Source organism: Ascochyta rabiei, chromosome 20, assembly GCF_004011695.2.
Source record: "Ascochyta rabiei chromosome 20, complete sequence".
Classification (NCBI taxonomy): Eukaryota; Fungi; Ascomycota; class Dothideomycetes; order Pleosporales; family Didymellaceae; genus Ascochyta; species Ascochyta rabiei.
The window spans coordinates 1,092,046-1,110,552 of record NC_082424.1 but is presented as its reverse complement, the minus strand read 5'-3'; the positions used below and the strand labels follow the sequence as shown (position 1 = coordinate 1,110,552).

The 18,507-nt window shown below is 57.8% G+C and overlaps 7 protein-coding genes across 7 annotated transcripts, besides 17 other annotated features; 2 read left to right on the top strand and 5 right to left on the bottom strand.

The window, feature by feature from the left end:
* Window positions 1-57: 57 nt before the first annotated feature.
* EKO05_0010799 (uncharacterized protein) lies at window positions 58-533 on the bottom strand (the record flags this gene model as incomplete). Its single annotated transcript, XM_038943531.1, has 2 exons — window positions 58-220; window positions 307-533. The coding sequence occupies 2 exons, from the start codon at window positions 531-533 to the stop codon at window positions 58-60; spliced, it is 390 nt and encodes a 129-aa protein (XP_038793739.1).
* A 320-nt stretch (window positions 534-853) lies between these two features.
* Window positions 854-2,887, bottom strand: EKO05_0010798 (Gamma-glutamyl hercynylcysteine S-oxide synthase; the record flags this gene model as incomplete). Its single annotated transcript, XM_038947320.1, has 1 exon — window positions 854-2,887. One exon carries the CDS (start codon window positions 2,885-2,887, stop codon window positions 854-856), a length of 2,034 nt encoding a protein of 677 aa, XP_038793738.1.
* Window positions 980-1,017: a tandem repeat.
* Window positions 2,888-3,386: 499 nt separating the features above from the next.
* Window positions 3,387-4,802, bottom strand: EKO05_0010797 (uncharacterized protein; the record flags this gene model as incomplete). The annotated part of the gene is made up of 1 exon (XM_038947319.1): window positions 3,387-4,802. The coding sequence occupies one exon, from the start codon at window positions 4,800-4,802 to the stop codon at window positions 3,387-3,389; it is 1,416 nt and encodes a 471-aa protein (XP_038793737.1).
* An 855-nt stretch (window positions 4,803-5,657) lies between these two features.
* On the top strand, window positions 5,658-7,288 carry EKO05_0010796 (uncharacterized protein; the record flags this gene model as incomplete). The annotated part of the gene is made up of 3 exons (XM_038943677.1): window positions 5,658-6,146; window positions 6,197-6,642; window positions 6,694-7,288. 3 exons carry the CDS (start codon window positions 5,658-5,660, stop codon window positions 7,286-7,288), a joined length of 1,530 nt encoding a protein of 509 aa, XP_038793736.1.
* An 835-nt stretch (window positions 7,289-8,123) lies between these two features.
* Window positions 8,124-8,188: a tandem repeat.
* Window positions 8,189-8,281: 93 nt separating this feature from the next.
* Window positions 8,282-8,438: a tandem repeat.
* Window positions 8,296-8,299: a direct repeat.
* Window positions 8,300-8,456: a long terminal repeat.
* Window positions 8,300-11,236: a mobile genetic element.
* Window positions 8,439-8,457: a tandem repeat.
* Window positions 8,678-8,747: a tandem repeat.
* Window positions 8,986-12,107, bottom strand: EKO05_0010795 (uncharacterized protein; the record flags this gene model as incomplete). Its single annotated transcript, XM_059637849.1, has 4 exons — window positions 8,986-10,233; window positions 10,283-10,613; window positions 10,672-10,815; window positions 10,879-12,107. 4 exons carry the CDS (start codon window positions 12,105-12,107, stop codon window positions 8,986-8,988), a joined length of 2,952 nt encoding a protein of 983 aa, XP_059493832.1.
* Window positions 11,082-11,236: a long terminal repeat.
* Window positions 11,082-11,361: a tandem repeat.
* Window positions 11,237-11,240: a direct repeat.
* Window positions 11,364-11,431: a tandem repeat.
* Window positions 11,693-11,725: a tandem repeat.
* Window positions 12,108-13,101: 994 nt separating the features above from the next.
* Window positions 13,102-15,460, bottom strand: EKO05_0010794 (uncharacterized protein; the record flags this gene model as incomplete). The annotated part of the gene is made up of 5 exons (XM_038943567.1): window positions 13,102-13,199; window positions 13,475-13,550; window positions 13,602-15,142; window positions 15,198-15,325; window positions 15,456-15,460. 5 exons carry the CDS (start codon window positions 15,458-15,460, stop codon window positions 13,102-13,104), a joined length of 1,848 nt encoding a protein of 615 aa, XP_038793734.1.
* Window positions 15,343-15,386: a tandem repeat.
* A 312-nt stretch (window positions 15,461-15,772) lies between the features above and the next one.
* Window positions 15,773-15,815: a tandem repeat.
* Window positions 15,816-16,032: 217 nt separating this feature from the next.
* Window positions 16,033-16,100: a tandem repeat.
* Window positions 16,101-16,152: 52 nt separating this feature from the next.
* EKO05_0010793 (ERMES complex Ca(2+)-binding regulatory GTPase gem1) lies at window positions 16,153-18,187 on the top strand (the record flags this gene model as incomplete). The annotated part of the gene is made up of 3 exons (XM_038943667.2): window positions 16,153-16,162; window positions 16,233-17,950; window positions 18,011-18,187. The coding sequence occupies 3 exons, from the start codon at window positions 16,153-16,155 to the stop codon at window positions 18,185-18,187; spliced, it is 1,905 nt and encodes a 634-aa protein (XP_038793733.2).
* Window positions 18,156-18,194: a tandem repeat.
* Between the last annotated feature and the right edge of the window lie 313 nt (window positions 18,195-18,507).

Below are 18,507 nucleotides of genomic sequence, written 5' to 3'. Positions count from 1 at the left end.
CTATCTTTCCATATCCTTCACATGCACTTCTCAATATCACCTTCTGCTCTCTTCGTTTCACTCACTAACTAGACCAAGGAGCTTGTTCTCGTCGACAACCTCGGCCTCGACCAATCTCCCCGTCTCCTTTACCTCACCATCAACACGCTGATACCGCACCAACTGCGGCACAGCCTTGACATGCCACTTCGTCCTGTACACGTTCCCCAGATCCTTCCACCTAGCACTGCATAAGCGTCGCTCAAGACATACAGTACACTCTCCAGGAGAAGACGCAAGACGAAAAAAACTCAAACTCAAACTCACTCTGGTCGTTGTCCAACATGCACATACGCCAGCTTGGGCGCCTCGTCCCTCCCAAACGCACGCTCCAGCCGCGGCAGAGCAGCCCGCACGTCGGGGCACCACGATTGCCCCGTCGCCGGGTCTGTCGAGGAGATGAAGCACAGGAACAGCGCGGCCGCTGCGTCGTCTTCGGGCAGCGGCAGTTCCTGCGCGGAGCTGGGGAGCTGGAAGTGATCCTGGATCGGCATCTCGCAGAGGAGCTTGCTTGATTGGAACGTGGGGGGGATGATGTGGAATTCACCCGGAGGCGCTGTGTCTTGAGACGACTTGTAGAGCGATTAGCGGTTGGTTGGGGAGCGTGCTGGTCTATGGCGCCATGGACGTCGGTTCCTGCGCAAGAGCGCAAATGTGGGGCAGACGGTCCGCGTCCGCTTTTCCCCTTGCCCCAACTTCGCTGCCCACGTGGCACTCGATCATTACAGTGTACACCACCTATCCACTATCTATCCACGCATGCCTACACACAGACGGCACTCTGGTCTTGGCCTGCGCTTTCTGCCTCTCGGCTTTACTGGCCCTTTGCAACGACGATGCGAAACCCGTTTCCCCGCCAGCACCCCGCGGGCTCCAGGCTTCCGCGGTAGGCGCACGAGGCTTTCAGCGCGCCGCTGGAGAAGCAGCCGCCGCGAAGTAGGCGGCGCGTGGCTGGCGGCGCGGCGGGCGCCTCGCGGCCATCGTGTGCATCGTAAGGGTAGCGGAAGGAAGGCGTGCCCATTTCCTCGCCCCATAGCGTGCTGCACCATTCCCAGACCTGGCCGGTCGTGTCGAGACAGCCGTAGGGTGATGCGTGGGTTGGGAAGAGACCGGCTGTGCATGGTGCGTTGAGCCCGGCTTCTTCGGTGTTGGAGGCGGAGTGCTGCCACGGTGTGCCCCAGGGGTAGGTTGGGCTGCTGGCGGGTGTCTCCTGGAGGTCTCCGCGCGCTGCTCGTTCCCATTCTGCTTCGGTTGGGAGGCGGACGCGTTCACGGTGGTTGATTTGGCCGTGAGCGTGCCAGCGGGAGGCCAGCCATTCGCAGTAGGCGTTTGCGTCGTGCCAGGTTAGGTCGGTGGCTGGGTGGTTTCTCTTGTCTGGTGCGCTGCTGTGGGGACTCCGCCAGTCGCGGTCCGTGGCGCGGATGAATGTCAAGTAGTCCCTGTTCACCACGGGATAGACGCCGATGCGGAAGCTCTCTACGAACACCTCATGGATGGGCTGGCTGTTGGGGTGTGTGTTCGATCCCATGAGAACTGTGCCAGTGGGCACTGAGGCCAAGCGCTGCAGGTCTCGTGGATCGTGTAGAGAAGAGAGAACTCGCCCGGCTTTTACCCTGTAGGGCGTAGGTAGTTGTCCTTGCTCGATGATCTGGAGCGCTAGGTCTGCGATTCTGTCTCGGTGGACGGCAGAGCTCCCAATGGGCAGATCCGAAACAAGCAGAGCGCCGCGCTGAGCATTCAACTCCGTGCCGCTGGTCAGCTCTTGCACGAGCTTGTGCGCTTCTGGAGAGTCTTTGAGACGGTGCAGTTGACTGCGTAGGACAGGCTCCCATCTTGCTGGTGCTTGGGCGAACAAGGCAACGGCTATGTCAGAAGACAAGCGAGTGAGATGCCGAGCAGCCAACAGTTGCCGTGCAACACTCGACGAACCCAACAGCAAGCTACTAGAGTAAGCCGATTCCTTGGAAGATTTGCCCTCTGCGTTGTTAGCCGCATCGTCCTTGATAGCCTCGAATGCTTCAGCTGCGAGCCTTTCAGCTTCATCACTGCTGCCTGCAACCGCAGCAAGCCACTTATCCAGCACTTCCTCCGCAACATCTCCAACATCTCCGCCTCGAAGTGCGAGGCCGAAAAGAGCAGGATTTCCCGCTGCCATCCCCAATCCAAGCTTGACTTCCGCTGGCTCAACCTTCATCAGCTGACCAACAGCCGCCCGTCTCTGCGTCTCAAGCAGCGGAAGGAGCGCATGTCGCGTAACGGCCAATGGCTGAGACCAAGCCGTGTAAGCATCCGTCTCGCACAGAATCAGGAGTCTCGCATCTTCCCGATGTTCGATGAGATCCAGCAGTCCCTCCAGATAGCCCCGTGCCTCAGGCCCCGCTTTCTCGACAGCATCGAGCACAATCAGCGCTGTGGACCTCTCTCGTCTACCCGCAGATGCCAGAAGCCTCGGCACTGTTTCTTCCGTGACCTCTTTCAGTCCCGGTAATGACGGAACGGGGAGGTAATAAGGTTGCACGCCCGCATCATCCCACGTCTCCTCCCTCACATCTCCAGCCTCGTTGCGCACCACACATCCTACGTACTCTCCCCCTCCTTCCAGGATCTGAACTATCCTCCTAGCGAAAGTCGTCTTCCCGCTTCCAGCTGGTCCGGTTAACAGTAGTAGACGATGGTCCCGCACTAGTTCCAGCGCTGTGAAGTGGATGGGTGGTTCAGGCGTCGCGTTGGGACCGCGCTTTCGCAGACCTTTGGCGGCGCGGTCTTCGTGTGTGTAGTTGGTGAGCAGGGAGATGTAGGGCGTGGTGAGGTCGATGTCAAACGTGGTGTTTGCGTTGTTAGTCGGCATGGTGTTCGTAAAGCGATATGGTGAGGAAGAAGCAGGCAAGTTGGAAGTTGAGTCTTCCCTTCACGGACATATCGTCGTGGTGCATGAGGCCTTGGTTTGCTTGAGCTGAGGGTCCACGGTTTGGAGACAAGCTAAGCTGGTTTCGCGGAACCCCCACAGTCATGGGTGAGAACTGACAGGGTAGTAAGGATCTTGTAGTGCATGACGTGCTCAGTAGCGTATGTCGTCTGCTCCGACGATGTTCCGATTGGAGTCTCGTGGTACCCTGGTCACGGATGTGGAAGGTCTCGATAACTGCGAAGGAAGGGAGCCACGTAGCGGTGACATTGAAGGTCTTGAAAGTGACTTCTTCTCGAAGCTGATAGAACGACGAAGACAGGTATCGGTCTGCTCCGACAGAGATGGCGAGGTTGGTAGTTTCTCTATTCTAGAATTCTTCGGTGTCGACCTTGGAGACAGCGCTCTTCTTCTGACACTGCCACATGCTACAGCCACCGCCCTACTCCAGACTCAGCACACCAGAGCGCCCAATACTGATCGCGACACCATGCTTTGAAGCCCACACAACATCTGGATGCGCCACGTACAACCAGGGCGGGTTATCCTGCACCCGCTTCAAGCACTTCGCATACGCAACCCTCCTCCCCTCACCCTCCACCTCACTCCTCGCGTCGTGAATCAGCTTTTGAACCTCGTCGTCGTGATACCCCAACCACCACGTATTGCGGCTCGCGCTGGATATCTTGTCGTCCAGGACGCGAAACGTGCTGTTCGGCGTCGAGTCGAACAGTGCCAGGTCACCTATCTGCTTGCGCAGGCCAATGGATCGCGCGTACTCAGGACGGTTTGTCTCGACTTGGATTTCGACCTGGAGGCCGACGGCTTGCAGTGAGGTGCGGACAAAGCGTGCGATGTTTTCGGCGTGTTCCGGCATGTAGGTAGGTGTGCGCAGTATGATTGGTTTGCTGGTGTCTAGGGGCTTCAGCAGTTTGCGTGCAGTGTCCGGATCGAAGGGAATCGGGCTCAGGTTTGCTTCTGCGGATCCTAGGTGGAAGGGGCTTACTATCGTGGCCGAGGGGACTGCTAGGCCGCGGTAGACTTTGTCGACTAATGCTTCGTTGTCGATGGCGAGGTTGACAGCTCGACGGGCGTCGCTCGATTGGAATATGCCCTGTGTGCAGTTCAGGTAGAACATGGCTGAGAGTGTGCTCGTCCTTCTTCCCCACTGAAGCGCCGAATCGAAGTCGATAGATTTGACATCATCTGCGCGCTCAAGATTGAGAGCAACATCGACATCCCCGTCCTTGAGAAGCTGCAGCCTCTTCCGCCCATCTGGCTCATGCGTCGCCATAATGATGTGGGGGCCCCCGTGCCGGCTTGGATTCACACGTTGAAGGGTAGCTTTCCCGATCCCGTTCTCGCGCTCGAATTCAACTACCTCATATGGCCCGGTTCCCAGCACGGGCTTGCCATCTGCTGCGAATCGGACTGGCCAAAACTCGCAGAGTATGTCCAAGACATCGGCGAAAGGCTCTGGAGATGTAATGCGTACTGTACGGTCGTCCTCCGCCACTATCTCAGTCCGAGCAAAATACCGACTGTAGCTCCAAGGCATATCGAAATAGTCTCTAGAGTTGAGGAGCCCCTCGATGTAGGACACGATGTGCTGGGCGGTGCATACTGTTCCGTCGTGGAAGACTGCACCGTCGCGAGTGATGAAGTGCCATGTTGTGCCGTCTGGAGAGTGAGACCACTTGTCGAAGAGTCCTGCTTTTACAGAGCCACCTGGCTGCCATCGGAGCAACGGTTCGAGAACAAGGCTTTTGAGTGCTGTCACGCTGTTATCGTCGGTTACTTGCGTTGGCAACCGGAAGTCGACATTCTCAAGAGCTATGCGGAGAGTGGTTGGTGTCATGCTGGTCGACCTTTGGGTCTCGTCTGAGTCGAGAATGAGAGCAGTATCAGTTAGTGGCGGTGTACAAGCTTTAGCGAGCTGCAACGCTATAACTTTCAAAGTTGTCGCTGTTCGAAATTGCCTCTAAACCTCCTTTGTACTTCTCTTACTCGTCCAGTGTTATGCAACGGGATCGTTGTCGAATGCCCGGGTAGGTACTTAGTCTTGACTCTGGCCAGCCGCTCAACCGCTGTAACCATGACCTTCTCTACCCGCGATAATGTAACGTGAACCAAACTACAATCCGAATCATTGACTCGATCATGGCTGTCAAGATGTTGTTAGGTATTCGGAATCCTGAGTCAACGACGCGCTAGTCGCGAATGACATAGCGGGCCCAAAGCACGACATCAGCGGCCCGAAACTCCAATACTCGGAGGCTACAGTCACTACAATGAGTCGGATGGTTTCCTCAAAGCACAACGTGGTAGCCATGTCGGACCAGATCATCGGAATACTACGGGATTCGGGTAAGGTGATAACGCCACGTGGGTAGGAGAATCGATTGGCCGCCTTAAGTGATAAAGGACCATGTACCTAGCGGAACTGCTACCAGTAACGGGGTCCTGATAAGAAGCGATAGCGGAGTATAGGATTGTAGTCTTCGGATCTTGTTTCGCTGGGTCAAGCGACTGTTGGTGACTCGCACAGGGGTGGGCAGTCTGGATTGAAACCTCCGAGGGCGAGCTCGACTAGAAGATGCACGCAATACATTGACGGTATTGCGTTCATGGTCTTCCATAACGAGTTGAACGCCTTAAGAAGGTTACTTCACAAGTGGTCCCGTCCATTTCTGTGGTCAGCCAGTCCACCATTATGACTGAAGTCAAAGACACCGTCCAGGTAGCTGTTCGAAACACCTCAGACGACATCTCCTCGAAGAACGTACCCGCAGCCGCAGCTGGAGAAAACAACTCTTCAAATGGCTCCAAAACAACAAGCTGGTGGCGCCATGCTGTCGGATATATCTGGGACACCGTTGAGGGCGATCCTGAAAACCGCCGCTATGTGACAAGACTGGACCGAATTTTCTTCCCTACGGTGTTGTTGGGATACTTCATCAAGTATCTCGACCAGACAAACTACAGCAACGCGTTTGTCAGCGGGATGAAAGAAGACCTACATCTGTACGGCAACGAGAGGAACTGGCTGAATACGTGGTTCAGCCTGGGCATCATGATTGGCAGCGTACCGGCACAGATGTCGCAGCTGAGCTTGGTGCGATCGTCCATTCTGATACCGACTTGTGAGTTGTGTTGGTCGGCGCTCACCATTGGCATGGCTTTTACCAGTAGTATCAAGACTGTGAGTTTCCAGACATACCTCGTTCCAAGCGTCACTGATCTCACGCACAGATGTACGTGCTCCGCTTTTTCATCGGAATCTTCGAGGCGTGTTCTTTTCCAGGATACATCGCCATGCTGGGCAGCTGGTACGGTCCCAAAGAGCTTACCAAGCGACTGGCAATCCTTCTCCAGGTCGAATCCATGGCGAGCATGTTCAGCGGATACCTCCAGGGAGGTCTTCACTCGAGCATGAACGGACGTCATGGTCTGGCTGGCTGGCGTTGGCTGTTCGTCATGGACGCCGTTATCAGTCTTCCCATTGCGATCTGGGGATTCTTCGGCCTGCCCGACCGTCCACACAACACGAGAGCGTTCTACTTCTCGCCCGAACACGTCAAGTACGGGATTGAGAGGATTGAGAAATTCGGCCAGACGGAGCAGACCAAGTTGACCTGGAAAGAGGCGAAGAGGGTTTTCTCAAGCTGGAAGATTTGGGTCTTCGTCGTTTCCTATACGTAAGTTCGACCCCCAACATTTGCTTACGTTCAAGCTGACGCGAAATCTAGCATGGTAGCAGCATGCCACACCGCGACCAGCTACTTCAACCTATGGCTCAAGGCATCCGGCTACAGCGTCGAGAAGACCAACTACCTGCCAACAGGCGGCAACGCCCTCAACATAGTCTTCACCGTAACCTGCGGCATCATCGCCGACCGCACGGGAGCAAACTACGGGATGATCGTCATAATCCAGCTGCTCATGATATTCTCCAACATTCTACTATCCGTTTGGCACATTCCGAAGAGCGCCCTCATGTTCGCATACTACCTCTCGTACTGCGGCTCAGCAGCAACTCCAATCCTCATCAGCTGGGCCACGCGTCTCAATGCTGCGGACGCAAGCGTGAGACAGCTGCTGGTCGCGACCGCGAACGTTGTTTCGTACGCATGGGTGCTCTGGGTGCCGCTCGTCCTTTTCCCCACCTACGATGCGCCCAAGTATAAGTACGGATACCAGATTCTGATACTATTTGGCGGGTGGGCCATCGCCAGCGTGACTGTAATGTGGTACGCTTACAGGCGGAGAGAGGCGAAGCAGGCGAGGAGCGGAGAGGAGAAAGGCGTGCGGGAGCGAGAAGAGTTGGAGGGAGCGAAGCTATAGCGTGAGTACAAGAACAGAGTTCACCGGAGCAGAAATACGACCACTTGTCAAATATCTCACAGTGTGCTATGTGTCATTTCAGTATTCGAATATGTTTTGCAAGACTCGAAGCAGTCATTCAGCCAAAGCACGCAAGATCATGAAAACAGACGTCATCGAATTGGGAGAGAACCATACGCACAACTTCAGCTATAACTCCAAGCTCAATCACCACGAAAGCCCGAGTTGAATCGACACCAGCATCTGCTTATCCAAATCATGAACAACCCCTCTTAATCCAGTCATCATCAACCCACCCCTCAAAGCACCTCAACACGGCTCCCCAAAGCCCAGATTATCCAAAATACCTTCCTCTGCCCCAGCTGATTACAGAACCTCCATCTGAAACCCATCTAAATCTCCACCAGAAACACGCCCATCCGCAACGTACGCGTACCGAAATCCCAACGCGCCCCCCACACCCCGGACTTCAACAATAATTTTTTTAATTATCATCATCATTATTCCCATTCCTCAGACAGTGCCCTACCCCTTCTCTCGACCCCACCGCTTAAAAAAACCCTACGCCCGGGCAGTATCCGCCATCACACGATCGATCGTCTATACAACGTCCTCTCTACACACCGATCGAGCTTCTACATCTTAGTTCTCAGTAAGTGGCTTTAAATTAGCGTTTTGAGTTTCTATTGTGATAAGCAACTTTCTCTACATCACTTGTTTTTAGAGTGCAGAAGAGGGTACCTGCGTTTCTGTCTTGGTGGTGGGTTTATGGCTGGATGTGTATGTAGTGTAGCGTCTTAACTTACTGGAATATAGAGGTGGAATATTCTTGATCGTTAGAATTTAAATAGGTAGTTAAGTAGTAGGTAGTTAGTTTGTTAATACTAGTTGTGTTGGTTATCGATAGAGGTAGTGTGTAGCAGGGTTGGATGTAGAATGTAGTGTTAGCTGGTAGCCAGGATGTAGAAGAGGTCTAGACAGGATTAGGCGTAGGTAGTAGTAGTAGTAGTAGTAGTAGTAGTAGTAGTAGTAGTAGTAGTAGTAGTAGTAGTAGTAGTAGTAGTAGTAGTAGTAGTAGTAGTAGTAGTAGTAGTAGTAGTAGTAGTAGTAGTAGTAGTAGTAGTAGTAGTAGCAGTAGTAGTAGTAGTAGCAGCAGCAGCAGCAGCAGCGGAGCGTAAAAACGCAGCGATCCCCAACCCCACCGCTCAACAAGTAGTCCTCTAATTATTTCCCTGCCTTACTTTCCCTACCGACATCTACATCTACGCACTTATCCCGCACTGACGTGACAAAGAGCAAAGAGCCCCCCTCCATCTCACGAGGCGCAGAGGGGGGAGGAAGAAAAAGGAAAAGGAAAGAAGAGTGTACTTTGTGTTCGAGAGAAGAGTTTGCCATTTATTCCATTCCATGCGATTCCATGCCATGCGATTCCATGCTATGCCGTGCCGTGCCATCCCATCTACCCACCACAAACGCCAAAACCCAAGGATATCCCAACGATTCCAAGCACCGAGCCACATGAGCCAAGCCATCAATCTATCGAAAGCAAAAAAAAAAAAAAAGCACAGTCTAGTCTATCGCGTACACATCGCCATGCTCAGACCCTAAGAACCAAAACGCCGTCTACGATGCAAAGGAAAGACATAAGCTGGAAGAAAAATAATGATAGTAGGAAAACAAAACAGGGTCTATCGAAACTACGACCGTAACTCACCGCTATGCCTCGGACTCTCCCTGCGGCTATTGATCTGCGTATTCCTAAACGTCTCTTCGTTCAGGGTATCGAGACTGCGCGCAGGACTAGGCGTGGTGCCGCGGCTACCTCGAGAGCGAACGGGGCTGCCGGGGCGCGACATGGCGACGTCGTAGCTGGGGAGGGCGACCTCCATGGGCGTGTAGGCGGCGGGCGTGCGGACGGCGGTGTTGTAGCTGGGGGTGCGGGCGAGGGCGGACATGTCGTAGTCGTAGTCGGCGGTGGGTATGTCAAAGTACGAAGGCTCGGCGCCGTTCAGGGGGGTGCGGTGGTGCGGCGTGCTTTGGCCGGACGAGTGGTTCGAGGATTGCTGGCCGGAGCCCGTGTGGTCGCCGTTCGAGTCTTGCCGGGAGGGGTGGAAGCGCGAGGTGCGGTCGTTGTGCGACATGTTGAGGTTGGCGAGGCGGTGTTGCAGCGCGATGGTGGACACACCGGGCCCGTCCTGCTGGTGCGCGACGGCGTCCAGCGACAGATCTTCGGCGGAGCCACGGCGGCTCTGTGCGAAAAAGGGCGTGTTGGCGCCGCTGTTCATGGTGCTGCGCCAGCCGCCAGGCGTCATGAAGCCAGAGGGGTCGATGTCGTTGTAGAGCTCGTCGAGCTGGTGCCGTCCGTACGTTGGCGGCGCATTCTGGTTGACCTCGTCGGCGATGGCTTGCTGCGTCAGGATGTTGTGGTCTACGAGCACGCTCTGGTCTTCGTTGGGCGGGAGGTTGGGCGAGATGAACAGGTGGACGTGGTTCTTGACCAGAAGCTGGCTGGTGTGGCCCTCTGGGTTCTTGAGGTTGACGTACAGCCGCAGCTTGTGCGACAGGCGGATGTTCTCCGTGTCGACCGACTGGCGGCAGTGCTTCAGCGACTTGGGGAGGTCCAGCGACATGGAGAAGCGGTGGGACTCGTCGAACAGGGCGTCGACGTCCTCAACTTCGGCGGAGACCAGGTGCTCCGAGTTGGCGGGCATGTCTTCCTCCTTGACGGCGACCTGGATGTCGGCCTGGTGGCTGATGCGCCGGCCGGCGTAGTCTGCGAAGAGCTGGCGCGACTCGATCAGCTCCATCTTGATGGTGGTAATCTCCACGCCCTTCCTGAGCGGGATGAGTATGAAGTCGGCGGTGATGTGGGTGCCGATGATGTAGTTCTTCTGCGGGACGGTGATTTTGTAGGCGACCTTGTTCGCCCAGATGTCTTCGTTGATCTGCACATGTCGTTAGTCCAAGTCTGGTCGCACGGTCTACACGACGCACCTGCTCCATGGGCATGGACTCGAGCATGTCGCGCCCGAGCGTGCGAATGACGCGGATGTGCGACGAGGCGGACAGCTGCTTGCTCATGTAGCCCCTGTCCACGGTGGCCTTGAGATTGTAGACGATCCAGTTTGTGGGCAGGCCCTCGACGCTCTGGTCGATGCTGCTCGGCATCTTGAACTTGAAGTCCCACTCATGGTAGCCGGCGTTGATCTTGTGCGCCTTTGCGTTCTTGTCGGAGCACGAGACGGGGAAGAGGGTGAGGGTGTCGACGAGGAAGTTGGTCTTTTGCGTAATGGGCTGCGGGCTGACCGTGTTGGTCAGGTGCCATCTGTCGCGCGTGTCAGTCTGCGCTCTGCAGTCTCTCTGTAGAGCGGGGGCTGCCGTACGAGACTTTGCGCGTCGCTGTCAGCGTGATGCGGACGCTGCGCACCGACAGCGACTCGGGGTTGTTCAGAATCAGCTTGCCCTTGAGCTCCGCGTCGTGCGACTCCGAGGGCTCGCCGTAGAAGACGACAAACGGCGATTCTGGCCTGGAAACCGGTTAATGGCCATTCTCTCCGTCTCTCCGTACGCCTCTGCGCAATGCCACCTACTTGATTTCCAGCACGGGCGTGTGATTTCTCCCGCCAAACACTCCGACGCCGGGGCGAGGCATGATGTAACGTGGGACAGACAAGACCAGGAAAATTGGGGGTCCAGGGTCACAACACTCGCCTACCAGACTGATGTTGTGGGAGCAGAGAAGAGGACAATATCTGCAGTCCAAAATAGAAATGTGTCGAAACAACGATTGGCGGTAGTAGTAGTAGTAGTAGTAGTAGTAGTAGTAGTAGTAGTAGTAGAAGTAGTAGTAGAAGTAGTAGTAGAAGTAGTAGTGGAAGTAGTAGTAGTAGTGGAAGTAGTAGTAGTAGTAGCAGTAGTAGCAGTAGTAGCAGTAGCAGTAGCAGTAGCAGTAGCAGTAGCAGTAGCAGTAGCAGTAGCAGTAGCAGTAGCAGTAGCAGTAGCAGTAGCAGTAGCAGTAGCAGTAGCAGTAGCAGTAGCAGTAGCAGTAGCAGTAGCAGCAGTGGCAGTAGCAGCAGTGGTAGTGGTGGCGGTGGTGGTGCTGGTGCTGGTGGTGCTGGTGCTGGTGGTGGCAGTGATTGGTGGCTGAACGTTTGCGGCGTGCGTGGGACTGGACAAACTTAACCAGCACCAACAGCTCGAGATGACGGTGGAAGCGACTTGGGCAGCCGCGTGCCAGCTGCCTCGTTCTACATATGCAGCGAGCCGCGTGGGATGCTCGCCGCTGCGGCCAAGGGCGGCCTGCAAGGGCCCCTTGCACGTCCTCTCGGCGCGGTAGACTACCTACACAGACAGAGTGGGGACCGTGGCTCGCATCATGGTGGTCATTGTTCTCTGCTAGCGGCGTCTGCAATCTGCAATCTGCAATCTGCAGTCTGCGCGTCGTGCTGCTCGGCCTTGGGTCCTTGATTTTTCCCTGGCCCGCCGGATCCACCGCCGAGAAGGTGGGCCGACGGCCTCCCGTGAACGGCGTGAGTGATGCCTGACACATGCTGAGCGCTGCTGCATCGTGCGTCTGAGACAGGGAAGCCAGCGCGCCGCCGACTTGAGACTTGGCCGCGCTGTTGCGTGGGCTACCTGGCGGCGGTGACAGCGCGGCGTGCTGGGCGACGTGGTCTTGACGGCATCCACTGCGCAACACCTGAGGCGGTTTCACGATGCTCCGGTAAGCGTGGAGCCAGCCAACGCTTTCTAGAGCATGATCCTTCGAACCACGGAGATTGGCTTCAGCCTCCTTCTGTTGTGCACAGTGCACACCCATCAGATCAGCCACAGACATCAGCATGCGTATCGTTATCTGGACATCAGCGCAGCGAGACCAGACGCCCGAACCACACAGTTCCAGATCACACCCTCCATCCACGGCACACAGACACAACAAGCGTCTCTATCCTGGACGTTGTCTTGGTTTGACGTTGCGAAACACAGCTCCCACAGTCCGCATTCTATCCACCCTGAGTACACAGCCAACACCTCAATTCACAGCCAACACCTCAGTACACAGCCAACACCTCAGTACACAGCCAACACCTCAGTACACAGCCAACACCACCGCGGTACCTACGCAACGTCTACGGCCGCGGTGCAACGCCGCTCGCTTGGTCGGGTAAGGAACCGCACTGATCGACGAGCGACACGCCAGTATCAGTCCAGCCTCACATCACGGACACGGCACTGGGAAAGCCGCAGTGGAAAAAGGGATCCACCGCGGTGCGCGCAGCCTGCATGGCGCAACACCAGGACACGCAGTGCGGCGACGGGGCTTCTCGCCGCCGTGCTGCACAGCCGGCGGTGTCCGGGTTGCACGGGTGTTGCACGCGCACGGCGACATGGTTCGAGCATCAGGTAGATCTTGTGAAGTGACAGAGTGTGACGCCATGAGATTGCAAAGATAACGATGCTGTGCAACATGCTGCATGCATACCTGTGGCGTGCGCCATCCACGGCCCTTGCATAGGCTGGTCTTTTTGGTACGCTTGGCTGCCACGCGCGTGCACGATGCAATGTGGCGCGCTGACATCGGACGCTGACATCGGACGCTGGAAAACCCATCGCCAGGATCGGACGCTGAAGCTTTCGAGTGGTTCTGGAACGCGGCGAAACGGCCATCGGGCCTTCCCGGGTTAACGTAGCCCACCCCTGCGGAACCCACATGCAGCTGCGAGCAGAGCCTCATCGTGGGCCTCCAACGTCTGCAACCAGTCCGCCAACCAACACCACACCCTGGTCTCTGTTCCTGCTGTCGGTGTGGTCGTCTACGAAAGACCAGCACTCGAGCTGGTCTGCGAGCGCGTGTGTCCGCTTTCATCCGTCGAGGAGCCCTCCTTGGGGCGGTCCCAGGTGCGAATGTGGCCTGCGAAACAGTCAGTGGTCAGCACAGTCCACGCTTTGCGATCCACACCCGCGCTCCTTATCCGTTCGTATGAAGTTTGGCAGCTCCCAACAGAAACACAGCGCACTCGGCGAGCGGGTCCTGCACGGCGGGCGGGTGTTCCTGCCCTAGCGCGCAAATGAACGCGGCAAATCGGCCTTATCGCAGAAGCCTAGCGCGGAAACGTGCTCGCTTGTGAGGTTGGGAGAGGAAAATTTCCAAGAGCGTGGGCGGCGAGCGACGAAACAGAGACGTACCGTTTTTGCACGATGTTATGATGCAATCCTCCTCAAAGGCCAACCAGGTGAGAGGGTGGTCGTCGACGGATTTCGCCTGCGCAGCCGGTTAGCTCTTGTTTTCGCGTGACGTGCTTCATCGACTCACCAACACCGGAGGCAACATGGCGGTGCGTGCGCGCGGCTCAACAGCATGCACAATCTCATCGTCATCGAGCGCGCTGCCTGACGAGAGGTTCGAGTTGGATCGCATGCGGCCCGCAGAGCTGTCGGTGCGTGTGCGCTGCATCTTGAGGTTCGACGAGGTGATGCTGGTGCGCGGTCGCAACGAGGCTGCGCGCGGCCGGTGCAGCATGCCTACACTGAAGTCCCACAACAGCAACCGAGTGTCCTCTCCCACGCTGCCTATCCGGTAGCTGCGATCGTCGCATCGCCAGGGATCAAACTGCACACCTGTGACCCACGAGTTGTGTCCCTGGCAGCGCGCCACCAGCATGCGGTCCTCCAACGACCAGATGGAAACGAGGTCATCCTGGCCTCCCGTCACGACGTATCTGCCGTCGGGCGACCAGCAGACGCACATCATGCCGCCGTAGTAGCTCATGTAGTGGTGGAGGAGCCTTTCCCGGAGGAAGTCCATGATTCGGAACGAGCCATCTTCGGAAACGACGGCAAAATGGCGGCGGTCGGGCGAGAACTCGAAGGCGTTGATCTTGGAGCTCGAGACCTGCCAGTACGAGACAGGGTTGGCCTTTTGGTTCTTCGATTGCACCGACTTCTTGACGGTCAGCCTGATCTTCCTCTCCACGTCAGACATGCCCTCGTCCGGCGTCGGGTCCTCGGCAACAAAAGCCGCGTCTTCCTTCTCCTTGTCGTACACGACCAGGCTGCCGTCCATGTGGGAAGCCATGAACAGGTTCTCGCTGTTGGGGATCCAGCGAATGTCGGAGACGGCGGTGGGGTTGATGATGCCGTTCTTGTTGATGCGCGAGTACTTTTGCGAGATGGGCTCGTACCAGATGATGTCGCCGGTGGAGAAGCCCAGGATGATGTCGAGGTGGTTGGGGCCCTTTGTGACGTGGTTGATGTCGTGGCACAGCGCGTGGGCCTTTGTGAAGAGGATCTTGGTCAGGTGCTCCTCCTTGATGGGCGAGGACAGATCCAGCCATTGCAGCGCGCGGTTGATGTTGGCAAAGGCGTAGACGCCGTTGGCGTTGTGCTCCTGCAGGCGCTTCGTCAAGGCTTCGTGCGGGATGACTCTGGACACAAACGACGAATTGCTCTTGACGATGTTGTTCTTCGGCTTGTTGCGCTTGGCGGGGTCCTTTGATGCTTTGCCGTTGACCACGCTCAGGGCGGCGTTGTCTGCTCCGAACACGGGCGTGCGCAGGCCGTCCAGGGGCGAGGACACAAAGCCGTTGACGCCCTGCGAGTCGGTCTCGCTCGCATGGCTGTTGGACTCGTGCTCGGCGATGGGCGGGACCTGCGAGCGGGTGCTGTTCTTGGTGTCGAGTCTGTGCAGCAGCGTCGACGACGGCTGGCGGGGCGCGAGGGCAACGAGGGACAGCTTGGTGCCCTGGGTGGGCGGCGAGACGGTCGTGGCAAGCGGGTTGGGGTTGTGGACGGGCGCTTCGGAGGGGTGTGGCGGCGGGGTCGCGAGATGCAGGTCGTCGCGTAATAGGTAGGTGCCTGTCATGTCGACCATCAGCCAGCGCGCAGCGGGCTGCGAGTGCAGCAGACATACCCTCTCCCACGACCAATTGATACTCGGCGCCGGTGGGGTGGCTGATGCTGTTGTTGGTCTCGATGAGCTGTCCTGGCGGCGCACCGGGATAGCCGCCCACGGGGTACCGCGGCGGCGGAGGCAGCACGCTGGAGGGCGCCGTCAGTCAGGCTCAGGCTCAGGCTCAGGCTCAGGCTCAGGCTCAGGCTCCGCCTCCGCGTGCACATGTGGCACGATAGCGGGCGTGCTGCGATTGGTGGACAGACAGGGCAGACTCACAACATGGCTGCTGCAGGGCGAGGTGCAGTTCGTTGGCCACTATACAGCAAGCACGCACGGGGGCATAACGGGGAGCGTGGGGCGAGCGTGGAGGGGGCAGGCGTGGGCAGGTCAGGCGCTGCGAGAGAGAGGGAGAGGGAGAGCGTGCGATGGTTTGCGTCGCGGCACAGCGACCGAACCGTGGAGAATGCGGAGAGACGAGCAGCCTAACATCGCATTTGGATGTGGCTTGCGTTGGATGCTCGCGAGGGTGGAACCGTGCGCAGGCTCACGGCGTCACTGTGTACGGGCACGGCTGGCAGAGGGAAGCAGTGGATAGACGGTCGAAAGCAGATGGCAGGCGGCAGACGGTAGACGCAGCTGCGGCAAGGCTGTCCGTCATGCATCCCTTCACCTTCCAGCCGCCTGGCGCGAACGAATGCGGGGAGCGTTTAAGGTTGTGATCGCCAAGCCAACGTGGACACTGGACACTGGACAGCGCACTGGTAATCTGGCACCTCACCTGTTGATCGAATCAGTCGCCAAAGCTTCACCGACAGCCTCACGGTCGAGCGTCCTCTGACTCTACCACGATACCGCACACAGCACACAGCACACAGCACACAGCACACAGCACACAGCACACAGCACACATCACACAGCACATCCACTCGTATCCCGCCCTCACCAGCATGCAGTGAGCCGTGAACATGCCGATATGGCGACCGGTACGTGATGGGATGGTCTGTTTGTTCATGTTGCTTGCCATGCATGGCCGTGACTAACGCGGTGCCCCAGTCCGAATCTGTGTCTGCGGTGACGAGGGCGTCGGCAAGAGCTCCCTCATCACCTCGCTCGTCAAGGACGTCTTCGTCACCGCGAAGATCCAGCCCGTGCTCCCCCAGGTGACGCTGCCGCCTACGCTGGGCACGCCCGACAACGTGACCACGACCATCGTCGACACCTCGGCGCTGCCCCACGAACGACACGCGCTGCGCAAGGAGCTGCGCAAATCCAACGTCATCCTGCTCGTCTACTCGGACCACTACAGCTATGAGCGCGTGGCCCTGTTCTGGATGCCCTACTTCCGCTCCCTGGGCGTCAACGTGCCCGTGGTGCTGTGTGCCAACAAGGCCGATCTGGCATCCCATGGCACAACGTCGCAGGTGGTGGCAGAGGAGATGCTGCCGGTCATGAACGAGTTCAAAGAGATCGACTCGTGCATCCGCACAAGCGCAAAGGAACACGCCAACATCAACGAGGTCTTCTTCCTCTGCCAGAAAGCCGTCACGCACCCCATAGCGCCGCTGTACGACTCGAAAGAGAGCGCGCTCAAGCCTGCGGCCGTGTCGGCGCTGCAGCGCGTGTTCCGCCTCTGCGACACGGACAAGGATGGCTACTGGAACGACGAGGAGGTGGACGACTTCCAGATCAAGTGCTTCGAGAAGCCCCTGGGCGAGGACGATCTGGCCAACATCAACAAGTCGATGGAGCGGTTTGCGCCGGGTGCCACGGGAGACAAGGGCATGGACGAGAAGGGCTTCTTGCTGCTGAACAAGATGTTTGCGGAGAAGGGCCGGCACGAGACCATCTGGATCATCCTGCGCAAGTTCCACTACACGGACAGTCTCAGTCTGCAGGACGCCTACCTGCGACCCAAGTTCGAGGTGGCGCAGTTCTCGTCGGCGGAGCTCAGTCCGGCTGGGTACCGCTTCTTCGTCGACCTGTTCCTCAAGTTCGACAAGGACAACGACGGCGGACTCAACGACGGAGAGCTCGCCAACCTGTTCGCGACCACGCCTGGGCTTCCGGCGTCTTGGACCGACTCTGCGTTTCCGTCGTGCACGGTACGCAACGAAGCTGGCCACATCACGCTCCAGGGCTGGCTGGCGCAGTGGAGCATGACGACGTTTGAGGCGCCCAAGACGACGCTGGAGTACCTGGCCTACCTCGGATTCGAGAGCAGCGAGCGAAGCGGGACGACGAGCGCGCTGAAGCAGACCAAGGCTAGGAAGCGGCGGAATCGGCCTGGACGGGTGGAGCGCAACGTTCTTCTATGCTACGTGCTGGGGTCGAGGGGCAGCGGGAAGAGCGCGCTGCTGTCGGCGTTTCTGCAGCGACCGTTCACGCCGACGTACCACCCCACGATCCAGCCTCGATCGGCAGTCAACAGCGTGGAGCTCCCCGGCGGCAAGCAATGCTACCTGATTCTGGAAGAGCTAGGGGAGCTCGAGCCGGCGATCCTGGAGAACCAGGCCAAGCTCGACGCGTGCGACCTGCTGTGCTACACGTACGACTCTTCTGACCCGGACAGCTTTGCGCACATTGTCGAGCTGCGCAGCCGGTACGCTCACCTGGACAAGCTGCCGGCCGTGTACACGGCGCTCAAGGCGGACCAGGACAAGACGATGCAGCGGTGCGAGCAGCAGCCGGACGAGTACACGAGCGGGCTGCGCATGGCACCGCCGCTGCACGTCAGCGCGACGTGGAGCAGCATCTCGGAGCTGTTTGTTCAGGTAAGCCCGGGCCGGGTGATGAGGACGAGGCTGAAGGGTGCAAAGCTGACGGTGTGACAGCTGGCGGAGTGTGCGACGCACCCGTCCACGGCGTTTCCGAAGAACGAAGACGAGGGTGGCTACGATAGGATGAACGTGTACCTGGCGCTGGGCGCTGTGACGTGCGTGGTTGCGTCGGCGCTGATCATCTGGAAGCGGAACAGCGCGTCGTCGTCGGCGTCGTCGTCGTGGTCGTGAGTGTGGTGCGACACAGCATGGTGGTCGGTCAGGTACACGGTGCAGGGCACGGGCGGCGAGCGTGGAGCTGCAGGGGTACGCGCTTCGGCTGGCTACCTAGGGACCGCGTAGCGGATACGGAGGCGCTAGGACGTTGTCCATGGACCCGTTGAGCCTGTGCTAGACAGACTACAGACAGCGCGTGCAAGAGAGACAGGATTCAGAAAGCGCGTGCAAGAGAGACAGGACTCGGAAAGCGCGTGCAAGAGAGACAGGACTGTAGACAGCACGTGCAAGAGAGACAGGACTGCAGACAGCGCGTGCAAGGAAAACAGAGCTGC